The following is a 19,319-nucleotide window of genomic DNA, read 5'->3' as shown; positions in this document are numbered from 1 at the left end:
ACTCAGACTCTCTCAGCCTCAGTCTCCCTCACCTGTAAAGTAGGGAGAGTGAACCTGTGTTGTCTACTTCACAGGCTGAGATTAGGACAGAGTGCATTGGCGACAGCACCTTGTCATCTGTGGAGTGCTGCATAACTCTTAGGGGTTGCTCATACTAGAGTCTTTGCTGGCCTCTGCACTCTTGCTGGGCTCTTACCTTGGGGAGAGGGTACAGATAGGACCCCAGGACCAGCATGGTGATCATCACCACCAGAGATACACACAGGCTTGCCACCTGTTCAGAGAAAGAGTTGGGAATAGGGGGAGTTGCTCCTGATTCATTTCCAATAGATGCGTTTGGTGGAGACGAGACTAGGGAAGGGAGAGGAAGGCTGAAGGAGCAGCCTGCTTGCATGCAGGTTCCCAGAATTCTCCCGGGCCGCTGTGCTATTCCCCTCCCACTCCCTTCCTCCCCTGGTGCAGCACTCACCTGGGACTTGCCTCCAGCTCCGTCCACAGCCAGAGTGACGGAGAGAGCACAACAAATGACATGGATTTTAAAGAAGGAGCCAAAAAAGTTGCTGCAGCCCAGGGCGATCATCTCCTGTGGGGGCAGGGGTAGGATTGGGTGGTGGCGGTGGCGGGGTAGGGTGGCAGGGCATGGAGCAAACCTAGTTGGCCATGCAAGCTGGATCTTGGGCCTGGGAACTGATCTACTGCTACACAGCCAAACACTCCCAATCAAGAAGAGGTCAGCTCCTGGGGTCAGGGACCCTTATCCCAGTGTGGGGCTGCCTTCCTCACCTCAGACCAGAGCCTGGAGATATCTCTTGCCAGGCCTGGGTGGGCCCTGGACCATCCTGCTCCATCTTGCCAGGGGTAGCCAGACCTACCTGGTTAGAATCCACGTCATAGCCATGCTTGCTAGCCAGGGTCCGACCCACAGCCAGGTTGATGACGTAGCCCACGATGGCCAGGGAGAAGGCTGTGCCAACCATGTCCTTCCACTGTGAAACCACAGGCAACACAGGAGTAGGGAACCTGCCAAGGAGCCAGAGAGGAGGCAGGGCCCAAGGGTGTGAGGAGAGGGAGGGCACCGAGTCCTTCAGCAACCCACGGGGACCAGCCAGACCCCACTGTGAGCCAGGGTCTCACATGAGTTACCCTTTCAATCTGAGTCCTCAGTACAGTGCTGTAGGGCTGTCACTCCATTGACAAACTAGGAATCTGAGGCTTGGAGGACCTAGCTTGTCCAAGGTCACAGAGCCAGTAATTGGCAGGGCCCCGTTTGTTCACGCCCAGATTCTGACTCTTTACACTCACCAGCCCCCGGTGTTGTGAGCACCCCCACATCTGCTCCAGCTCCGCAGCACAGCATTGCCTGACCCTCCCAGGCCCAGCTTGCTGCCTGGCACAGAGTGGATGCTTAATGAATTTGCTTCATCCTAATAGCTTTCTGTCTCCGTGGATTAAAAAAAGCCAATGCATTAGACAGGGCGAAGAGCCAGGTGAAGGCTGTCAGAGAGGCATTGATTTAACAGCACCCCTTGAATGAGACTTTGGGGGGCGGTGGGGCAGTTAAAGCTCACTGTTCATAAAGCAGCCAGCACAGGCCCCTTGTGTGGCTCTTCCCCATAACAAGTATAGTGGCCATTCACAGCTGGCCAGTGTCACAGACTTCATAAAGCACTTTCCTAGAGTCCGTCCTAGCTTAGCCTCTGAGCCTAGGCCTTGGCGGGGAGTGAGGCAGGGGTGGTGCCAGACTTTTCAGCCTCCTGGACTCACCCTTGGTGGATCTCTCCCACGATCTGCATGTGATACTTTTCGGGCATCTTGCAGCCCCCAGAGATAGCTGTCGCCGCCACCACCTGCAAACCCCAAGTGGAGAATGGGGATTAGTTCGAAGTTGGGGTAAGGGAAAGGGTCTCTCCTAAGCCTCCCTTTTCTCTGGGGAACCCAATTCCCACTTGTCTGCCTCTTTGAGGGGGAAGACCCCCATGGAGCAGGAAGAGTGGGAGAGCGATATTCAGGGGGATGGAAGGGATTCACCCCTGATTTCCTGTCCTACTGGCTGACAGTGGAAGGGGGGTGAGGGTGGGGAGGGGCTCCCTGGCCCTGGCTGTAGCTGGGTTTCTCTTCTCATGGCCCCTCTCACACGGCCCTCCACACTCAGGGCCGGCGCGGTCCTTACCACAATCATCTCTGTAGGGATGGGGAAGCGGATCTTGTGCATGTAGCGAGCGTTGAGCTCCTTCACCAGCACCAGGAACACACCACTAATGAGGGCGAAGATGAGCGAGGCGATGTTGGTGTGGGGGAGGTTTTTGCAAATGTCAATGAAGGTCTGGTGGAGAGAGCATCATGCCTATGGGCTCCCACCCCTTCTTCCCACCCTGCCCCACCCTTGGTGTCTGACCCTGTGAAGGGATATCACCAAAACTCATGGAGGCACACCACAGCAGAATTTAGACCCTGGTCACAAACGCCATGCCATTTTCTACCACCCTCTCCCAAAGGGCATGTCTGGAGCACATGCTGGGACAGGAACGCTGATTCCCTTTCTCTTCCCCTAGAAAGAGTTTAAGCTAAAGGAGGAGGGGCAGAGGCTAGACATAAGGAAGGAATTCCAAGGCAATGGAATGGGGAACTGGTGAAGAGTGCACCTCTCCTTTCTGCAGGGATTAACCACAGAGAACCTCACTGTGCCCTCGAGGTCCTGTGTTTGACCTTCCCTCAGCATTCTCTCCTAACATGGGGCCAGCCGGCCCTAGCCTGAGAGCATCTCACGATGAGGAGCTCGCAGCTCATTAAAACAGTGAACTCGGCTGTGTTGCCAGCTTGAATCCCTCCTCATTCACAGGGCACAGCCCTAGACTCACAAGGACGATGGACCCGGGGCCCGTGTAGGAGGGGATGGTCAGTCCGAAGATGTACTTGCACACAGATATCAGGATCTGCAGGCCAGCAGCCGTCATGAAGCCCCGGATGAAAGACTCGGAGAGGTAGATGGCCACAAAGCCGAACTGCACGAAGCCCAGGCCCATCTGAGGGGTGGAATGACCAAGAGGGACAGCAGTTCCCTAGCTGCCTGATTTCAACCCAGGGCCGAAGTTCAATGCAGCCCTGGGCAGCAGCAGCTTCAGGAAAATGTGTCCTTTGTGACCTTGTCCTGCCCTTTACGGTGCCAGCAGAACTTTGGTCCCTTTAGGACACCGGCCTCTTTGTCACCACGCCTGTCTGGCTTTAGTTTCCTCATCTGTCAATGAAACTGGCCCTCCCTCGGCATTTCCTCTGTCAGTGGATGACACCGCCGTCCGCCCAGTTGGCCAACCAACACCTTGGGAGTCACCACTCCCTCACCTCCCACGTCCCATCTATTGCCAAGCCCAGTGCATTTTGCTCCTGGCAAAAGTGTTCCTGAAGTCTACCCCATCTCCACGGCCACCACTGGCCTGGTCTCTGCAGAGTCTCCCAGTAGGTTCTCTGACTTGGTACTAATCCCCGCCCCTCCCCCCCATCGTTTTCTCCATAGCCCTAACGATCCTTAAACTGCCAATCGGACCTGAAGCTGCTGCCTAGGGGACAGACCTCAGACTTCATTGTCCGGTCCATGCCTACCTTTCCAGCCTCTTCCCTGGCCCTCCCCAAAGGCCCCTGCTCTTCAGACCCACCACACTCCTTGCCTTGCTGTTCCTGGTCAGCCAGCCCCCTCTCAGGCCCCGCGTGGGGGCCTGCTTTCTGTGCCTGGACCGTCCTTCCATGCCTCATTCATTTGCTTACCGGTCAACTTCTAGTCATCCTGTAAGGCTTGGCTGGAATGTCAGTCACCTCTCTTTGAGGAGAGGCCTTTCCTAACTCTTTTTAGTGTTCCCCAAACTATTTGTACATAGCTCTATTATGCTGCTTATCTCACTGGCTACAAATTTATCTGTTGACATGGCTACTTCCTCTGCTGGACTGAGAGCCTCTGGAGAACGGGGCCTCTTTTTTACTTATCTTTTGGCCCCAGAGCCTAGCCCAGCTCCTGGCACAGTGGAATAGCTAAGAAACATTAACTAAGTGAATGAATGAGTGAAAGGTGCCCCGTGGGGTTGCTTCCTGCTTTTGCATCCTGCCAGGCTGTGTTTCCCTTCACGAAACCCAGCGGGGTCCTTTGCATGTGGTGGAAAAGGAGTTCGTGTTGTGCAGGTGACACTGGCTAGAGGAGAGGAGGCGGCGGAGTGGGGGGACAAGAGATGTTAGGAGACAAGAGGACGGTGCTGGCAGGGAGCTGGGCTCTGGAAAGGGAGCTGAGAGAGGCCGTGAGTCGTGAACTCAGGACAGTTTTATCAGGTGTGGATGCTGGTCTTAGGGACCTGCTGGAGGGAGGGGAGGATGTATCTGGCTTTTCAAGGTCTCTACTAGCCCCGCAAATGGGGAGAGGTAGAGCCCTCAATCAGCTTTCACGTCAGAGCTGGGTCTCTGAGTCAGGGGCAAGGTGGTCTGCTGTCCTCCTGGCGGGGGCCGGCAGGGGTGTGGCTGTCGCCCTCACCTGGATGATGGCGGTCAGGCAGGCTAGCGTCGCTGCCACATGCAGCCTCTCGGCTTCCATGGCTGCAGTGTCCACGTAGCTCTCATTGGTGGCATTGTTGAAGACCCGGAATTTTGACTCAGGGGCCAGCTGCAGACAGATGTTACCCACCAGGATACTGATAACAGCAAAGGTACCTGTAGTGCCCCATCCAGCCAGCAAAAGTCAGAGGTTTGGACTAAACCCACGGACACCATCGGGGTCCCAGGGTTGCTGCCCGACCCCCGGGGAAAGGAGCCCCAGGCCTCCAAGGCTGCCCTCCAGCATCGCCACTCACATCGAACCTCGCTCTACGCCTTTCCTGGTGCTTTCATCTTACTGTATTTTGCTGTCTATAATGTGCACTTTTTTGCCCAAATTTTTGAGGATGTGCATTATACGTGGGCAGTACCTGAAATACCTTGTGCCTGTTCTTGTGTTTTGTAATTATTTGTTACATAAAATTTCTTGTACCATAATATGTTCAAAAATAAATGCTAAAATTCCTTTGTAATACAAAAAACAAGTATCTCAATGTAAATATAAACATCACCAAATTAATTTAATAAATAAAAAATTGAATTAAAAAGTTAAAACAAAAGTGTTTTTTTCCCTGAAAGTTTGGGCCAAAAATGTGGGTGTGCATTATACACGGGAAAATACGGTAACTGTTTATAATAGTATTTCATTGGACACGTGAGGAATTGAGCTTGGAAATGCAAGCAGAACCTGACCCAGAAACAGGCCCTGTAACCAGGTCCTTTTTCTCTGTCTCGCATAGCACCGGAGAACTCCAAATGTCCCTGTGGCGGCCTGCTGGGACCAGCCTGGGGGTTAGACTGTAATGTCTCACAACTATTTAGCACTTTATGGTATACGGTTTATTTTGTTCCACCAAGTCTTCCCCACATTCCAGGGAGGGAGGCAGAACAGGCAATGCTAACTAAGCTCACAGAAGCTAAGCGGTTTCTCCAAGGTCACAGAGGACCTGGGACTGACACAGCGACAGTCCCACCAGAGCCAACCGGCACCAACTAGAGGAGAATGTAGGAGGAAAATCACCTGAACCCCTTCTCCTCACCACCTGTCCTCATGATCCAGGTTACGCTGCCTGCTGGGAGGGAAGGGGTCTTACCTGGCACCATCTGGTGTATGCCCCCCAGGAAGAAGTAGGTCAGGAGGGGGAAGAAGGAGGAGTAGAGGCCATTGACTGCAGGAAGGTTGGCCAGAAGAGCAAATGCCATGCCTGCAGAAGACGAGAGGGTGGGGGCTCAGGGGCAGGATGGGTCATGGAGGCCCCAGGAAGTGGGGGTGGGAGAGGAACAGGCTTGGCTGGGAGGACCCCTCACCTTGTGGGACCTGGATGGATCCACCGCTGAGGCCTCCGAGCAGGTCGGGGATGACATAGTCTTTGATTTTGTACTTGGGGAGCCAGGAGAGTATGGGAAACAGCCCAAACACCACAGTTTTGATCTTGGCCGAGGAGCATCTGGAGGGAAAATGGGCAGATTCCCAGTCAGCGCTGCCCTGGCTGGACGCTCCGAGTTGGGGAAGGATTACAATACCCTGTTGCTGGTCATCCGTTCATTCAAAATTTGGTGAGCACCCACACTATGCAGTGCGCAGGGGTGCTGAGAACAGGCAGGGACTTTCTCTTGGGAGCCATCAACATGCCCCATGCCTTAACCAGGGGTCTTCTGACTGCTGCTGGTTGCCTGGGAAGTCTACAAGACTTGGCTTCGAGGCACGGATTTCATGGGTCTTAACCTTCTGAGGTGTCAAGTGCAGCCCCCTTCTCAACTGGCTGTTCTCCACAAAAGGCTTCTCTGAGTTCCTGTCTGGGTGCACACAGGCCTGGGCCCCTCGTCCGTGCTCGGCGTGCGCCCTGTGTTTAATGACTAGCTTCCATCTCTCCCACTGGACAGCAAACCCGCAGTGGTGAGCTGTCTGGCTCTCGCGTGCATTTCTGTAGCTTGCGCACAACATCGAGGTGCTTAGTAAATATTTGTTGAATAAATGAATGAGGGAAAGGATGAACCGATATCGAAACTCAGCCTGCCCAAGTATAATCACAATAAACTCTCCAGGCACACTAAGTACATACAGGGTGGGGCAGAAGTAGGTTTACAGTTGTTCTCACTGAAAATAACACAATACTTAGTAAAAGATAATACAAGAATAAACTCTGCGTTTTGCATACTCATAACTGTAAACCTACTTTTGCCCCATACTTTACTGCTAAATGCTTTTTACCAGCCTAGACTCACCATTGTCTTTCTGCCGTACATTTGCTTACTAAAAGCTCTGGTTACTAGATTGTTTGCATGGGATCTGAGTGGGGGTCCTTCCCACGCCCCCAGGATCCTTGGTGAAAAAGAAAGAATAGGTTATAAGCCTGCTGCTAAACCTTTCCTTCTATGGAAAGTTACTATGTTTTCACTGTAAAAATTCAAACAGTACCAAAAAAATAGAAAGAAAGAAACTCAGTGTGAGTGGGGCTGCTGCCGTCCTTTTCAGAAGGCCCCCCAGAAGGAAGGCTGCACTGTCCCTGCAGGTGTGCCTTTGCGGGCCCGCCGTCCTTCACGTGTGGTGAAGGCACTGAGAGCCTTCCCTGTTCACTCACCGGGGGATACAGGAATGGGAGCTGCTCATTGGTCAATGCAGGGTGGGGAGAGCTGCTCCCTGCCCTGTTTGTTGAACACCTCCAGGTCCTTTCACAGAAACTCGGGAGTGGCAGGAACAAGGGCCTATGAACTCGAGGGTGACAGCCGGGGGATTGATGACTAGGAGAGGGTGGCAGGCGTTGCTTTTCTTCTCCCAGCTGAGGGAACTCAAATACCCTGGGCCCATCTGATGACTCACTGGCTGCTCTGATTAGGGCCCCTTGCCTGCCCAGCACCGATTCTTGCTCTTTGCTGGTGCTCAACGATAGTTTCCCTGACCCTGGGTCCTCTGGACTTCACCAAGGGCTGAAATCCTTGCTGAGATACAATGCTTTGTACCCTGCATAGTCTGTGCAGATTTCCTGTCCCAACCAACACACCGTGGAAAAGCATCACCATCGGCCTGTGACTCCCTAGTCTCCCCTGGGGTGGGTGGGGGCTTCTCCCATTTCTGGGATGGTGGGTGGGGGTTAGACTGGTGGTAAATAACTTAGAGCATCTCCAAAGCCTTGTCTTAAGAGAGAACCAGCCCTGCAGGAACGGTCTCAGGTTTGTTTGTGGCAGGGAAAACTGGACTCATGAACGGAGAGCTGGTTAGGGAAAGAAAAACAACCTACTTGAAGGCTTGCACCTGCCCGGCCTTACTTGCAAGCCTGCCATATACTGAGCAAAACAGTCTGAAGCCTGAGAGAAGAGCTGGAGAGTGATGCCAAACACCTATCCAGAGCCTCCAGAAGCCAAGAGGGAAGTGGGCAGAGGGATTAGCTTTCTAGACATTCATTCATTCATTCATTCAACAAACATTTATTGGCACAGCTTCTGTGCGCCAGGCACTGTGCAAGGCTGTCATGCCAGGCTCGTGGGAGTTGGCAGTTCCCTACCTCCCTTGGTGGTTTTCATCATCCTAGTCCTTTAGGACAACAGTGGATACCCTCACCCCTCCAGCACAGAAGCAACCCAAACTTAAATTCTTTGGGCCCCGAAGTTGGCAGAGCCCACCTATCCGAGGAGCACAGCTGTGGGTATCAAGCCTGGACACTGGGTGCCCGAGGCCTTAGCTGGAACTGGGAAGAGAGGGAGCCTCTCAGGAGAGGTAGGATTGGGCCTGGACTTTTGATGAAAATGGAAGTGGGTGATTCCCCCAGTCTGAACCAGTTCCACCTGCATCTCCACTTCAGCCATTGCCAGTGACCTCAATCCAGGTAACTGAATCAGCTCTTTCCCCCAGGGAGTGAGGAAGCGTGAGCCAGCCCACAGCGAGGCCTGAGCGAGGTCTGCCAGAAGTCTGGGAAGGGGAAAGGGGAAGCTTGTAGCCTTAGGCTTCTGGAGTGTGGGTACAGGTCACTTCATGGAGCCCCTCCTTTGAGGAGAAGTTTCACCACCCACACCACAGTTCCAGAGATCGGAGACCAGATGCAGCCAAGGGCTGGTGGGACCACATTCTGGTAGGTACCCTTCAGGAGACCCCAGGAATTTATGGGCCACCTTTGGGCCTTCTCTGGACTAGGAGAAGGAAGGAGCATCTAGGAGGGGAGAGGACAGAGCACGGGGTGGTAGTAGCTTCAGATCTTTCTTCATAAGGAGGGGACAGGACATTGAAGTAAGGGCTCTGATGTTCCTCCCAGCACCATGCGGTGGCATGCCCATCCACAGCTCCCTTAGGAACCCAAGAGAGACCTGAGTGGACTGAGGACATGGCGAGATCTCATGCAGGGGGCTGGGGATGGTCTGGCTGAAGCTGTGGATGGTCCTTGCTCCCTGGGAGTCTTAGGACAGATGAAGTTGCAGTGGCTTCAATTCAGGGTTCTGAACCACCCTCCTCAGGGCTTTCCCCAGCTCTGGCCTAGGGGTGCTGGTGCAGGAACCGTGCCTGGTGCAGGAGGGATTTGGGGGGGGAGCGGAGGTGAGGAGCCTGGGCTCTGGGTCACATTACCTGAAGGCATTGTGAAGCTTCTCTCCCAGTGGGTACGTCCGGTCCTTCTTCTCAAACTCATCATCGAAGAGGGTAAGAGAGTATGCGGCTCTGTCTACCACGTAGCGGGGCCTGGGCTGGCTCATGTCTGGGGCATTTACAGGCTTTGGGAGAAGCAGAGAAGGGGAGAGTGAGGGGCATCCCTCCCCAGTGCCAGCTTGGGCCTCCTGTCTCTAGTGCTCACTGCCGCAGTTTTATGCTGGTCTTCCCCGCCCCCACTCAGTAGGTGCCTCCCTTCCTTCTTTCGGATCCTTCCACCAGACTCGCTTCTTTTGGTGGCCTTGCTTCCCGGGCACTGATGATGCACACACTCGCCCTGGCTGTTTTGCTTGGCGCCCAGCACGTGGCTGGCACTCTGTACCTGTGACATCACTGTCACCCCCGCTGAACACCAGGCCAAAAAAAAAAAAAGGTGGGAGTGGGAGGGCAGGAATCACAGCTGGGATTCAGCATGTTGATTCTATCCCTTGCTTCCCCCCAAGGTCCCTGGTGCCTCTGCAATCCTCTCCATCTCCCCAGACCTCAGTTTCCCTGGCAGAAAGGTTAATACCATTCAGACAGCATGGAAGAAATAGAGAGAACAGCCTGCCCAGAGGCAGGGGTTGGCCTAAGTGACCTCAAGGAGGCCCCTTCTTGAAGGAGATGCCTAGAACTCCACCAACAGGTTTCCCAGGGGATGAGGGACGATGGTATGTTTGGGAAGTCAGGATGGTGTGCGCCCACCGGCTCTTCCACACCCCCTGTGCCTAACCTTTGCCCCACTCTGTGCGGGTGTTTCTCTCCGCCTTGATTTTCAGGCAACCTTGCTGATGTTGCAGGAGCTGGAGAGCTGGAGAGCTAAGTGCTGGGCCCTGGAGGTCCAGAGGAGGTTCCTGTGTGAACCTTTCCCCTCCCCGCTCCAACCGCTCCAACCTCTGGTCTGCCCTCCTGTCCCCTTGCCCTCCAGAGCTGGAAGAAGCCACCCAGAGGAACTCTATGGGGCAGGCTTAGAGGGAGGGTTGACTTCCAGGCAGTGGAGTGTGTGGGGTGGCAGTGGCCAGTCTGGCAAAAGATTTGAAATGGGGTTGAAAGTAAGAAACCACTCAGGGCTAGGGCTGCCCCCCAACTTCCCAGGGGGGAACCTGGGTGTATGGAAGGTCGTCAGAGTGGAGCTGTTGATGCCTTTTGTGGGAGAGAAGGAGGGGCAGCGATGGAAAGCACGCTAACTACGGTCCGAGAAGCCAGGGTTCTGGCCGGCTTTGCTGGGGAGGTGAAAGGGCGGCACCCCCTCTCTGAACGCCGGGGTCCTTGTCAGCGAAGCGGGGGTAGCAGCCACCTCACAGGGTTCTGTGAGGGTCAGATGAGGTAACGGACAAGAAGGTTGTGCAAAATGCGAAGAATGCTGCAGACGTGAGTTGTTATAGGAAGACAGTGCCCAAGATCGATAAAGGTCGAGCTGGTGCATTCCATTCATTTGGTTGCGGGACCCCAAGGTCCCGCGGAGCTACAAGCATGGGCCGGAAATCCAGCAAAGCTTCTCGGCAACGCCGGACTGGAGGAAAAGTGAGGTTGAACCTGCCCACAGCGCCTGTGCCCAGCCCCATGCTGGTGCTTAGTATGTACGCTACAAATGCTTGTTGAGTAAATCGATGAATGGTGTTTGGGAGAAGTCAAGGGCAGAACTGAGTAGGAGCCCGTGGCATGTGAGACATCCCAGTGGGAGAGGTGAGAGGCAGAGCGGTGTAATGAAAACAGCACGCGTGTCAGAGCCGCGACCTGGGCTCAAAGATTCGGTTTCTTCATCCCTAAGTGGGGACAATAACAGTCCCCGCTGTTGCTGTGAGGACTAAAGGAGCTCCTTTGTGTGAGGTGGCTGGCCTTCCAGGGCACCCACCCAGCACATGGCGACAGCGATGAGTGCTATGAGTAAGATGGGAGGGTGCTTCCTTCCTCCCAGGAGGGACTATTCAGAGACTTCCAGACCTTCACCCTCCGTGACGGGGGTTGGCCTGTCCCACCCTGTCCATAGGCTGGAAGGGTCTAGCTTTCCAGGTGGTTTGCCGGGAGCGCCCTTGGGGAGCAATGAGTGGGGAACACGACCCTCTGGAAGAGCCCAGAGCTCCAGCCTGGCTTCAGAGAGAGAGAGAGAGTTATGGTTTAGGAGGGTCTATTCCAGGCCACTTGCAAAAGAATAGCCCAAATTTTCAAAGAGGGCTGACCCAGAAGAAGGGAGCCCCTTGGAAGGGCAATGGGAAATCTGGGGTCTGGCAGGCAGTGGTCCCGGAAGCCCCTTCCCTGGCAGCTTTCAAGGCTCTGAGCTCCAGCAGTGCGTCTGTGGGGAGGGGACTGTTGCCATCTGACCCTACTGAACCCCTACCCACCCCCGGCTCCCCCAGCCCTGTTTCTGCATTTCCTCAGTGGTACTCTTCTCCCTGTCACCCAGGCCTATCCCCCACATCTGCCCCTGCCCTCCCATCTTCAGTTCAATCCCATTACTCTTTCCTTCCGGGGTCCGTCCCCTGCCGCACCCTGCAGGTCTCATCTCACACCCGGACGATTGCAGTAGTCTGCTGATTCCCTGCCACCGCTGCGCCCCCTGCTTAGGAGCCCTCAGCTGCTTCATTTCCAGGAGGATCAGGCCCAAACTCCTTAGGTTTAGCATGTTTGTCCTTTGACTGTCTGGCCCTGTTTTGGTGGACTCGGTAAATTTGTTGGCCGGGTCCCCTGGCACCTTCCAGTCACCCCAAACAAGATTAGCTCAGTTTTACCTCTGGGGCCCTGCCCACACTTTCCTCCTTACCTGAGGTACCCTGACTCATTCTGCCTTTCTAGACCTGCCCATCCTTAGACCTGCTTAGGCTCTTCCTCCTTCCCTCTCCCTCCTGCTTCTCCTTCCTCCTGCTCCCTTCCCATTCTTCCATGATGCTTCTCCTGACCCCCTGCCCTGGGATCCCTTTCTCCTTAGATCTCCTCTGGGGTCTCTCCAGGCTGTTCCCCAGCATTGGCTTTGGCCACTCCCGGCTGTCACTGGAGGAGGTGCCCTGGTCATACTTCCTAATTCCAAGAGTAGGGGTTGAAGTGGGGTGGGGCTTAGGACGACAGGAGGTTACTTCATCCAGAGCCAGTCCTTCAGGCCAGGGAGGAAAGGGGGATGGGAGAGGTGGCAAAGAGTGAGCCAGCAGGTGGGAGGCACCGCCTCTCCTAGACAGTTCCCTGAGAGTTGAGGGGCTTCCAGGAACCCCCAGAGAAGGCACCTGCAGTGGTAGGTTAAGGGTGGGAAGGTGAAAGAGGGAGCAGGAATGGGAGAGGGGTATAGGAGATGGGATGACTCGATCCCTAGTTAAACAAACACAGAGCCCGGCCTAACGATGTTAGTTAGCATCGCTGAAAAAAGTTAAGTGCTCAGTTGCCAGCTGTGTCTCACTGAGCCCTGCCTCCCATCAAACAACACCTCCATCCCCCACCAGATCAGGGATAGATGGCAGGTGCATGGACAATACTGAGGGACAAAGTCATGTTGCTGCTCCCTCCCCACTGTGGAGGGAAGGCAGGGCAGGTCCTGAATTACTGGAGAGACCTAGAGGTGGGCAGGGGACTTCGGGGAAGTAGAGGGAGGAAAGGGAAGAGCAGAGGGTAGCAGAGGTGGGTGTATGGACAGTTCCCAAGGCTTGGCATGGAAATGGGGTCCTGTCTGGGGGCAAGGGGATCCACAGGTCTTGCATAGCTAAGGAGCTGGAGGGGGGCACAAAGGGGAAATAGACTTTGTTGGGAGGGCATGTGCCCCTTCCTGGGCTTCTCCAGGACCCCTCATCATAACTCCAATTCCCCCTACAGTGAGCTCATACAAAAGAAAGCCCTCAGGTGTCTCCACCCAGTGCCTAGGTCTGGCTGTATAGGAGGATACTAGGGGCAGAGACGGGCTTGCTCACAGTGCCCAAGTTAATGCGTAGGAAGGCTTGGACCGGCGCCCGGCCCTGGTCAGTGTGCAACAGATTCTGACTGTGTTATTGTTACTGCTACTACAATTACTCTGGCGGGTTCTCTTTCTTGCTCTGCAAACTCAGGCAGTTCACTCTGCCTTTCTTGACCTTCCTTCTCATCTCTGCCCTTACATTACCCCCTGCCCCCTTTCCCCATGCCGTGTCCCTCCCAAATTTCCCAGGACTGGTGAGAGGAAAAGCAGAAAATCCTTTTAGAAGAAGACAGGACATCTGGGGAGCAGGGAGGCGAGGAGTCTGTGTGTGGGGTTAAGGGCAGGTCTGGGGTGATTCTGTCATTGTGACCCAGGCTGACTTCTCCTTGGCCCTGCCCAGCTGTGCGTGTGGAGGTTTCTTTGATGGCACATGTGCCAGGCACGGAAGCAGCCCTGGCTGGCCAACCCGCCCTGGTGTTGTTATCACGGGTTCCTACCTGGGCTGTCGCTGTGTTCTGAGGAATGGAAAGGTCACTTTGAGATTTTCCCTTTGCTCTCGCAGCACAGCGAGAGGGCTGTCTCTGACTGGCCAGGGGGGTGGGGTGGGAGTTGAGGGTGGGAGAGGAGGCTGGGATCTGAGCTGGGGACCCTGTTCATGGCAGAAGGAGTAGGGCACAGAGTGTAGTCCTGTGGGTCTCCAAGGCATTTATCAATACTACTTTTATTTCTATTGTCCCCAGGTTTCTTGGGCACATGTCCTATCCCCTCCTCACCCCAGCCTCATTTCCCCATTAGCAATGTGAGGGGGAGCATGAGATACCTTGAGTTGGCCTTCTATCCTCTGGCTGTTTTAGGGACCAGCATCCTAGAGTCCCTACTGCCACCCCCCAAGTCCCCACCCATCTCCGAGCTTGCTCTCTGCTCCCTCTCCGCTTTCCTTGCTGGGGACAGGGACTGGTGCACAGATGAAGAAATAAGCTCTGGTAAAAAGATTGAGGCTGGACTTTGAAAAGTACTCTCCAGCAGTGAGACCTGATCAAGCTCATGGGATCCCTGAGATGGACATTTCAGGTTAGACGCCGGGAGGTCTGTGAGGTTAGGGCTGGGCTCGCTTGGAGGCAAGTGCGTAGACTAGGAGCCTAGTGAAGGGCGGCCACTCTAGTCCAAGGAATCGGTGCTGAGCTGGCCCCCATTCCCTCAGGTGGGTCATTGGATCCAACTGTGGCTGTTTGGGACTGTGTAGCACACACCCACTTAATTGTGCCCATCCCGGAGTGGACCCTCGATGTAAAGAGATAAGAGAGTCCATCTGTGTCCCCGGGCTCCATACACACGCACACTCAGAACAGCCGGCCGGCCTGGGAAGTAAGTGCCCAGGAAGGGGGTGGGGGTGGGGCTGGCAGTGGGGGAGGCAGGTGTGCCAGACTCCGTGCTGCGGGAGGCAGCGGTTCTGAACGCCAGGGCCCTGGGAGAGAGTAAGGGGGTCCGGGTGCTCTGGGAAGGGCGTCTCTATGTGAAGCCATCCAGGGGGAGATCCCTCTCCTGATCTGCCCAGACTTGGGGCTGTGCCTCACTGAGGGACATGCCCTTAAAGCCAGTTGTCCTCCCCGGACTCAGACCCAGTGGGACCAAGTGTAAGTGGGGTGCTTACGCTAGAATGATGAAAGGCTTGCTTGACCTAGGTTGGGGACCCTGGGGGCTGATTTTGAGGAACAGGGGCAATGCTTGAGTGTGACTTGGGACCCCTCAGAGCTGTAGTTAGGAAGCTGGGAGCTAGCAGAACTGGCCCGAACCCTCCTGCGTTGAAGGATTCACCTGGGAGTCAGATCCTGTGGGTCCTGCTCCCACTTGTCTGAAGAAGCTGGACCCTCAATAGAACCTCTCCCACTCCTTGGTTTCCCTTCCTTCCACCTCTTCCAATGTCTCAGGATTAACAGCAACAAATGGATTCTGTGCGGCGCATGCAGGTGCCCCAAGCTGGTGGAGAAGTGAATGAGTGAACGAGGACATCTGGGGGCAGAAGGAGGGGCATACAGCCCGCAGAGCAGGCCCGGGAGCCAAGCATTAAGAGCTTTTTGCTTCCAAGACTAAAAAGAAAGGGAGAGGTGCAGCCAGCAGCTTCAAAGTCTGGCACCCTGAGGAAGGTCCAATATTTTCGTTCTTTCCTTTGCAAAGGAAAGTAGTGCTTGCAAAGGAGCTGGATGCTTTGCTTCACTCTGGTTGGGGTCTGGCAGACGTCCTTCACCAGAGCCTGCGTCCTACAAGCTCCCTTTAGCCTCTGCCGTGTAGCTCTGGTCCTCACAAGGAACTGAAGACCCAATGGGCTCCTCAGAGGTTCGGGGCTGGGGGCTGCTCTCAGACCCAGGGGCTGGAGTCCCTCCCACTGGTTGGCACATGGCCCACCCCCTGACCAGTGGGTCCCTGCCATCCCTCCTCAAGCACTCCTGTGCCCAGTGAGGTGGGCTGTGTGGGGCTTACCGGTGGGTGAGCAGAGCCGGCTGGGCAGGGCTGCGGGTGTGTCTGGGGAGCGGGCAGCTGAAAGGTGTTCCAGAGGTGTGCGAAAGGGTTCTGCTCAAATAATCCAGGGAGGCGTTTATAAATAACTTTACCTCAGGGCCGCGGGGTGAGCCCCGGCTTCTGATTGGCTCAGAGGGGAAGTGGTTTTGAACACTACACCCTAGCTAAGCCTGAGGAGATAGGAAAAGGAGATAAGGAAAAAAGGTCCCAAATGAACAGCCCTTTTTTTGTTTTACCTGAGGAGCAGGGCTGTTTGATGGGAGCTTGGCACTTCCTAAATCCACCCTGAAGACAATAGGTCACATTCAGTGGGGCCCCTGCCCCACAGGCTCCCCCAAGGCGGCCAGCCGAGGCTGAGGAGGGGACAAGCAGACCCCTCTCCAAGCTTGCTGTCCTGTTGCTTCTGGGGTTAGGGTCAAGCCAAATAGCCTCTTGGACAATGGAACCCATTGAGGCCACCAGAGGGCTGGGACCCTGGGGCTGCTTGCTTTGAAGGTTGGAGAGCTGGGGGTGGGGGAGGTTGTTGGGCGGCAGTGCGGTGGACAGTAGACTTCAGAACACCCCTGAGGAAGGGGAGAAACCTCTGGGAGACCCTCAGCATCCTTGGGTGGTTTGGGGCTGCAGTGGAGACCTGGTTCCCAGTTCTGTCCCCAACCTTAAGTTGCTTGTAAGCTCTGTGCCTTGGTCTGTCCATCAGAGCAACAAGGAAAGTACTCTTTGCCCTCCTAACTGCCCAGGTAGGGCACCCATAGAACATGGGGGTTTGGGATATAGTGAAGGAGCTCGAGAAACTGGACTTACAACAGTGATAGAAATGTACGGTGACCTCAAGGCTAGCAAATCTCTAGTTCATGGGACTCTGTCACCTCCTGGGTCCTAGCTCTGCTCAGGCTGCTGCCTGCTGCCTGGGTTGGGGCTGCCTGCTCATCCCGGACCCACTGAGCCCTGTGTGAGAACCTCGGAAAGGGTGACTAGGCAAGTCAATACTTCTTGACATATGTCCTAGGAGGGGAGTCCCCACCTGATGCCAGGAGCCCCTTCCTTTGTAACATCTGGGGCAGCACTGCCCTGAATTGTCCTGAATTGTCCTTCTAGTTCTCCAGAAAAAAACAGGCTCTAAGGTGGGCTACAATCATTACAGGGGGCTTCAGTATGGCACCATCCCACCCGAGAAGGCAAAAGTCCCCCTGAGAAGGTGAAATAAGCTAGCTTCAGCAAAAAAATGGGCACTCAATACATACTTGTTGAATGAATAAGCCAATGAATTGTCTGCAGGCCCAGCCCAAGGGAGAGTTTATGCATGCATTGCTGTGGGAACTAGGGACTCAGCCGAGGCTACTCAGAGTTGTCAGGATGTAGTGAGAGGCCTGAATGTGACTGAAGGAAGCTAGAATGCAAGCCACCTGCTGAAGAAAGGACATGTGCAGGGACACTTCCTTCAGGAACTCTTCCCCAGGCCCTGCACGGGTTTAGCTGCCACGTTCCCACGCTCCCCCTGGTAACAACACACTGTTCACAATGGGTGGTCGTTATGCATTCAATTGTCAGTCTTTCTCTAAAGCAGTGGTCTCCAACCTTTTTGGTTCCAGGGACCAGTTTCACGAGAGACAATTTTTCCATGGACCAGGGAGCTCAGGGGGATGGCTTTATAGCCTGGCACCAGATGCAGCTTAATCGTCACTTGTCACTCACTGATGGGGTTTTGCTATGAGTCTGCAAGCAATTGATTTATTATGGCCTCCGTGCCGTCAAACTTCTCTGCTAATGATAATTTGTACTTGCAGCCGCTCCCCAGTGCCAGCATCACTGTCTCAGCTCCACCGGAGATCTTCAGGCATTAGATTCTCCTAAGGAGCGCGCAACCTAGGTCCCTCGCATGCGCAGTTCACAGTGGGGTCTGCGATCCTATGAGAATCTAAAGCAGCTGCTGATATGACAGGAGGCGGAGCTCAGATGGTGAAGTGAGCGATGGGGGCCGGCTGTAAATACAGACGAAGCTTCACTCGTTCACTGCTCACCTCCTACTGTGTGGGCTGGTTCCTAACAGGCCACAGACTGGTTCTACTCCGTGGCCTGGGGGTTGGGGACCCCTGCTCGAAGGACTGTGCACTCCATGAGGAGGGTGGGACAGTGTCTGCTTTGCTTACTCTTGTAGCCCTGCCATCTAGCCTCATGCCTGGCACTTAGTAGGAACTCAGTATAGATTTGTGGAATGGGTGAATAACTGTACAATGGGGTCTTTAAACAAAGCAGAGCCAGAAGGCAAGAATTTGTCCACATGTCTCTAGCATTGTCCAGTGGCGTCCATAGCCCAACCTGTTCTAAATGTAGGCAGGTACTTCTTAGAAGGCAATGAGTCATCAGGCTCTTCTTATAGCCAGGTGACGGTGACTATCGAGATCCAATAACTAAGTCCCCTTCTGGGATACCATGCCTGTCAGGGAAACTTTTTGTTGTAATTTGGTTCCTTCTGAGCAGAGAAGGCATCAATTGCCCAACTGACTGGGGCATCTGGGGCTGCCTGCAGGTACGTTTCTCACATTGTGGTCTATTCATTGACGTAGTGTGGGTTTTGCCAACGTGAATCAGTCTCCCCTGAGTCCAGCTGACTTTCCATAGTAACATTTGGCTTTCATGCAGGTTATCTGGTCCCATTCTCATAACAACCATGTGATTTAGGCACGTGGCTCTCATTTTTCAGATGAGGAAACTGAGGGTGACTGAAGCGAACTTGCCCGCAGTCACAAAGAACTGGATGAAAGAGGCAGGAATCTTATTTAGATATTATGGCTTTAAATCCCATGTTTTGTCCACTTTATCACTTTAATCTTTGAACCTGCAAAGCTAAGGATGACACTTTCAGATATCTCTCTCCAGATGAAGATGGCTGGGACTCCAGAACATGTTCTGGGGTTGGGAACTTGTTGGTTCTCCTCCCCAACCCTTCTTCTACTGTCTTAGCAAGATTCTGGGCATGTAGATCTTGCATAACAGTGACAAGAAGGATAGATGAGCCCACAGGTTTCTCTAAAGTCACCAAGGGAGATGGACAGGGGCCTCAGAATCTGGGGACTGGTTATGGGTGGGAAGCCTGGAAAAGAGGAGGCCAGACTGGGGGCTGGAAAAAAAAGAACAGGAGGGAGAAAGGCCCTGATGGCTTACAGGGCATCTTAGGAGTGTCTTTTGGATAGAATTAAACTGTGGGACAGAGTTAGGGTTGGTGGAGGGAAAACAAAGATATTGATGGGGGAACTCAAGAGTTGGAGAATTTTAGTTTTAAGTAATAGTTAATAAGCTTAGTAATCAATGCATGTAAAAGCTATTGTTTCAGGAACTGAAGGTATGACCCACACCGACTCCAGGAGACCATAAGCAATTCTACGTTTGTGCCCCAGGAGGACTGCAAGCAATTCAAGATGGCATCTGAGCCATTGCGCTCCAGAGAGAGACATCTGTACTGTCCAGGACACAGGACACAGGACACAGATAATCACTGGTCAACAGATGACAGGATGCTGGGAAATTGCCAGACTGCTTCTTTCATCTCATTAACATTTTTCCTGAGTTCCATATCCCTTACTTACACTTTTCTCCCTGAATTCCAACCCGTGTATCTATGCTTTTTCCTCCTAATTAAAAAAAAAAATAGGTTGGCTTGAAATGAAATGTAAGACGGTCTTGCAGGGTACATAATCTGCTGTCTTCTGAGATTGCTGGCCATCTGAATAAAGTGCCCACGAAGGTTCA

General features: G+C 54.0%; 1 protein-coding gene and 1 long non-coding RNA gene across 4 annotated transcripts in view; one reads left to right on the top strand and one right to left on the bottom strand.

Annotated features, from left to right (window-relative positions):
- The window catches only part of SLC26A9 (solute carrier family 26 member 9), a 25,609-nt gene extending 9,954 nt beyond the window's left edge, over positions 1 to 15,655 (bottom strand). The window contains exons 1-11 of one of the 3 annotated variants that reach the window (XM_024571614.3): positions 15,534 to 15,655; positions 9,125 to 9,267; positions 5,878 to 6,017; positions 5,664 to 5,774; positions 4,511 to 4,686; positions 2,859 to 3,023; positions 2,171 to 2,323; positions 1,765 to 1,847; positions 873 to 1,020; positions 470 to 583; positions 197 to 274 (exon numbers count right to left, since the gene is read on the bottom strand). In XM_024571614.3, coding sequence (XP_024427382.1) covers positions 197 to 274; positions 470 to 583; positions 873 to 1,020; positions 1,765 to 1,847; positions 2,171 to 2,323; positions 2,859 to 3,023; positions 4,511 to 4,686; positions 5,664 to 5,774; positions 5,878 to 6,017; positions 9,125 to 9,249 — 1,293 coding nt within the window. In that variant the 5' untranslated portion in view covers positions 9,250 to 9,267; positions 15,534 to 15,655. Of the gene's footprint in view, positions 1 to 196; positions 275 to 469; positions 584 to 872; positions 1,021 to 1,764; positions 1,848 to 2,170; positions 2,324 to 2,858; positions 3,024 to 4,510; positions 4,687 to 5,663; positions 5,775 to 5,877; positions 6,018 to 9,124; positions 9,268 to 14,870; positions 15,006 to 15,533 lie in introns of those variants that run through there. The other 2 variants (XM_071219786.1, XM_045182737.3) reach the window with 2 other exon arrangements.
- On the top strand, positions 8,318 to 19,319 carry LOC123478003 (uncharacterized). Its single transcript, XR_006653094.2, has 2 exons — positions 8,318 to 8,636; positions 18,892 to 19,319. It is a non-coding gene; the product is annotated as an uncharacterized lncRNA (long non-coding RNA).

Source organism: Desmodus rotundus, chromosome 12 (assembly GCF_022682495.2).
Source record: "Desmodus rotundus isolate HL8 chromosome 12, HLdesRot8A.1, whole genome shotgun sequence".
NCBI classification, from domain to species: Eukaryota; Metazoa; Chordata; class Mammalia; order Chiroptera; family Phyllostomidae; genus Desmodus; species Desmodus rotundus.
Note: the sequence above shows the minus strand (reverse complement) of the source record. Positions and strands in the feature narration are given on the sequence as shown.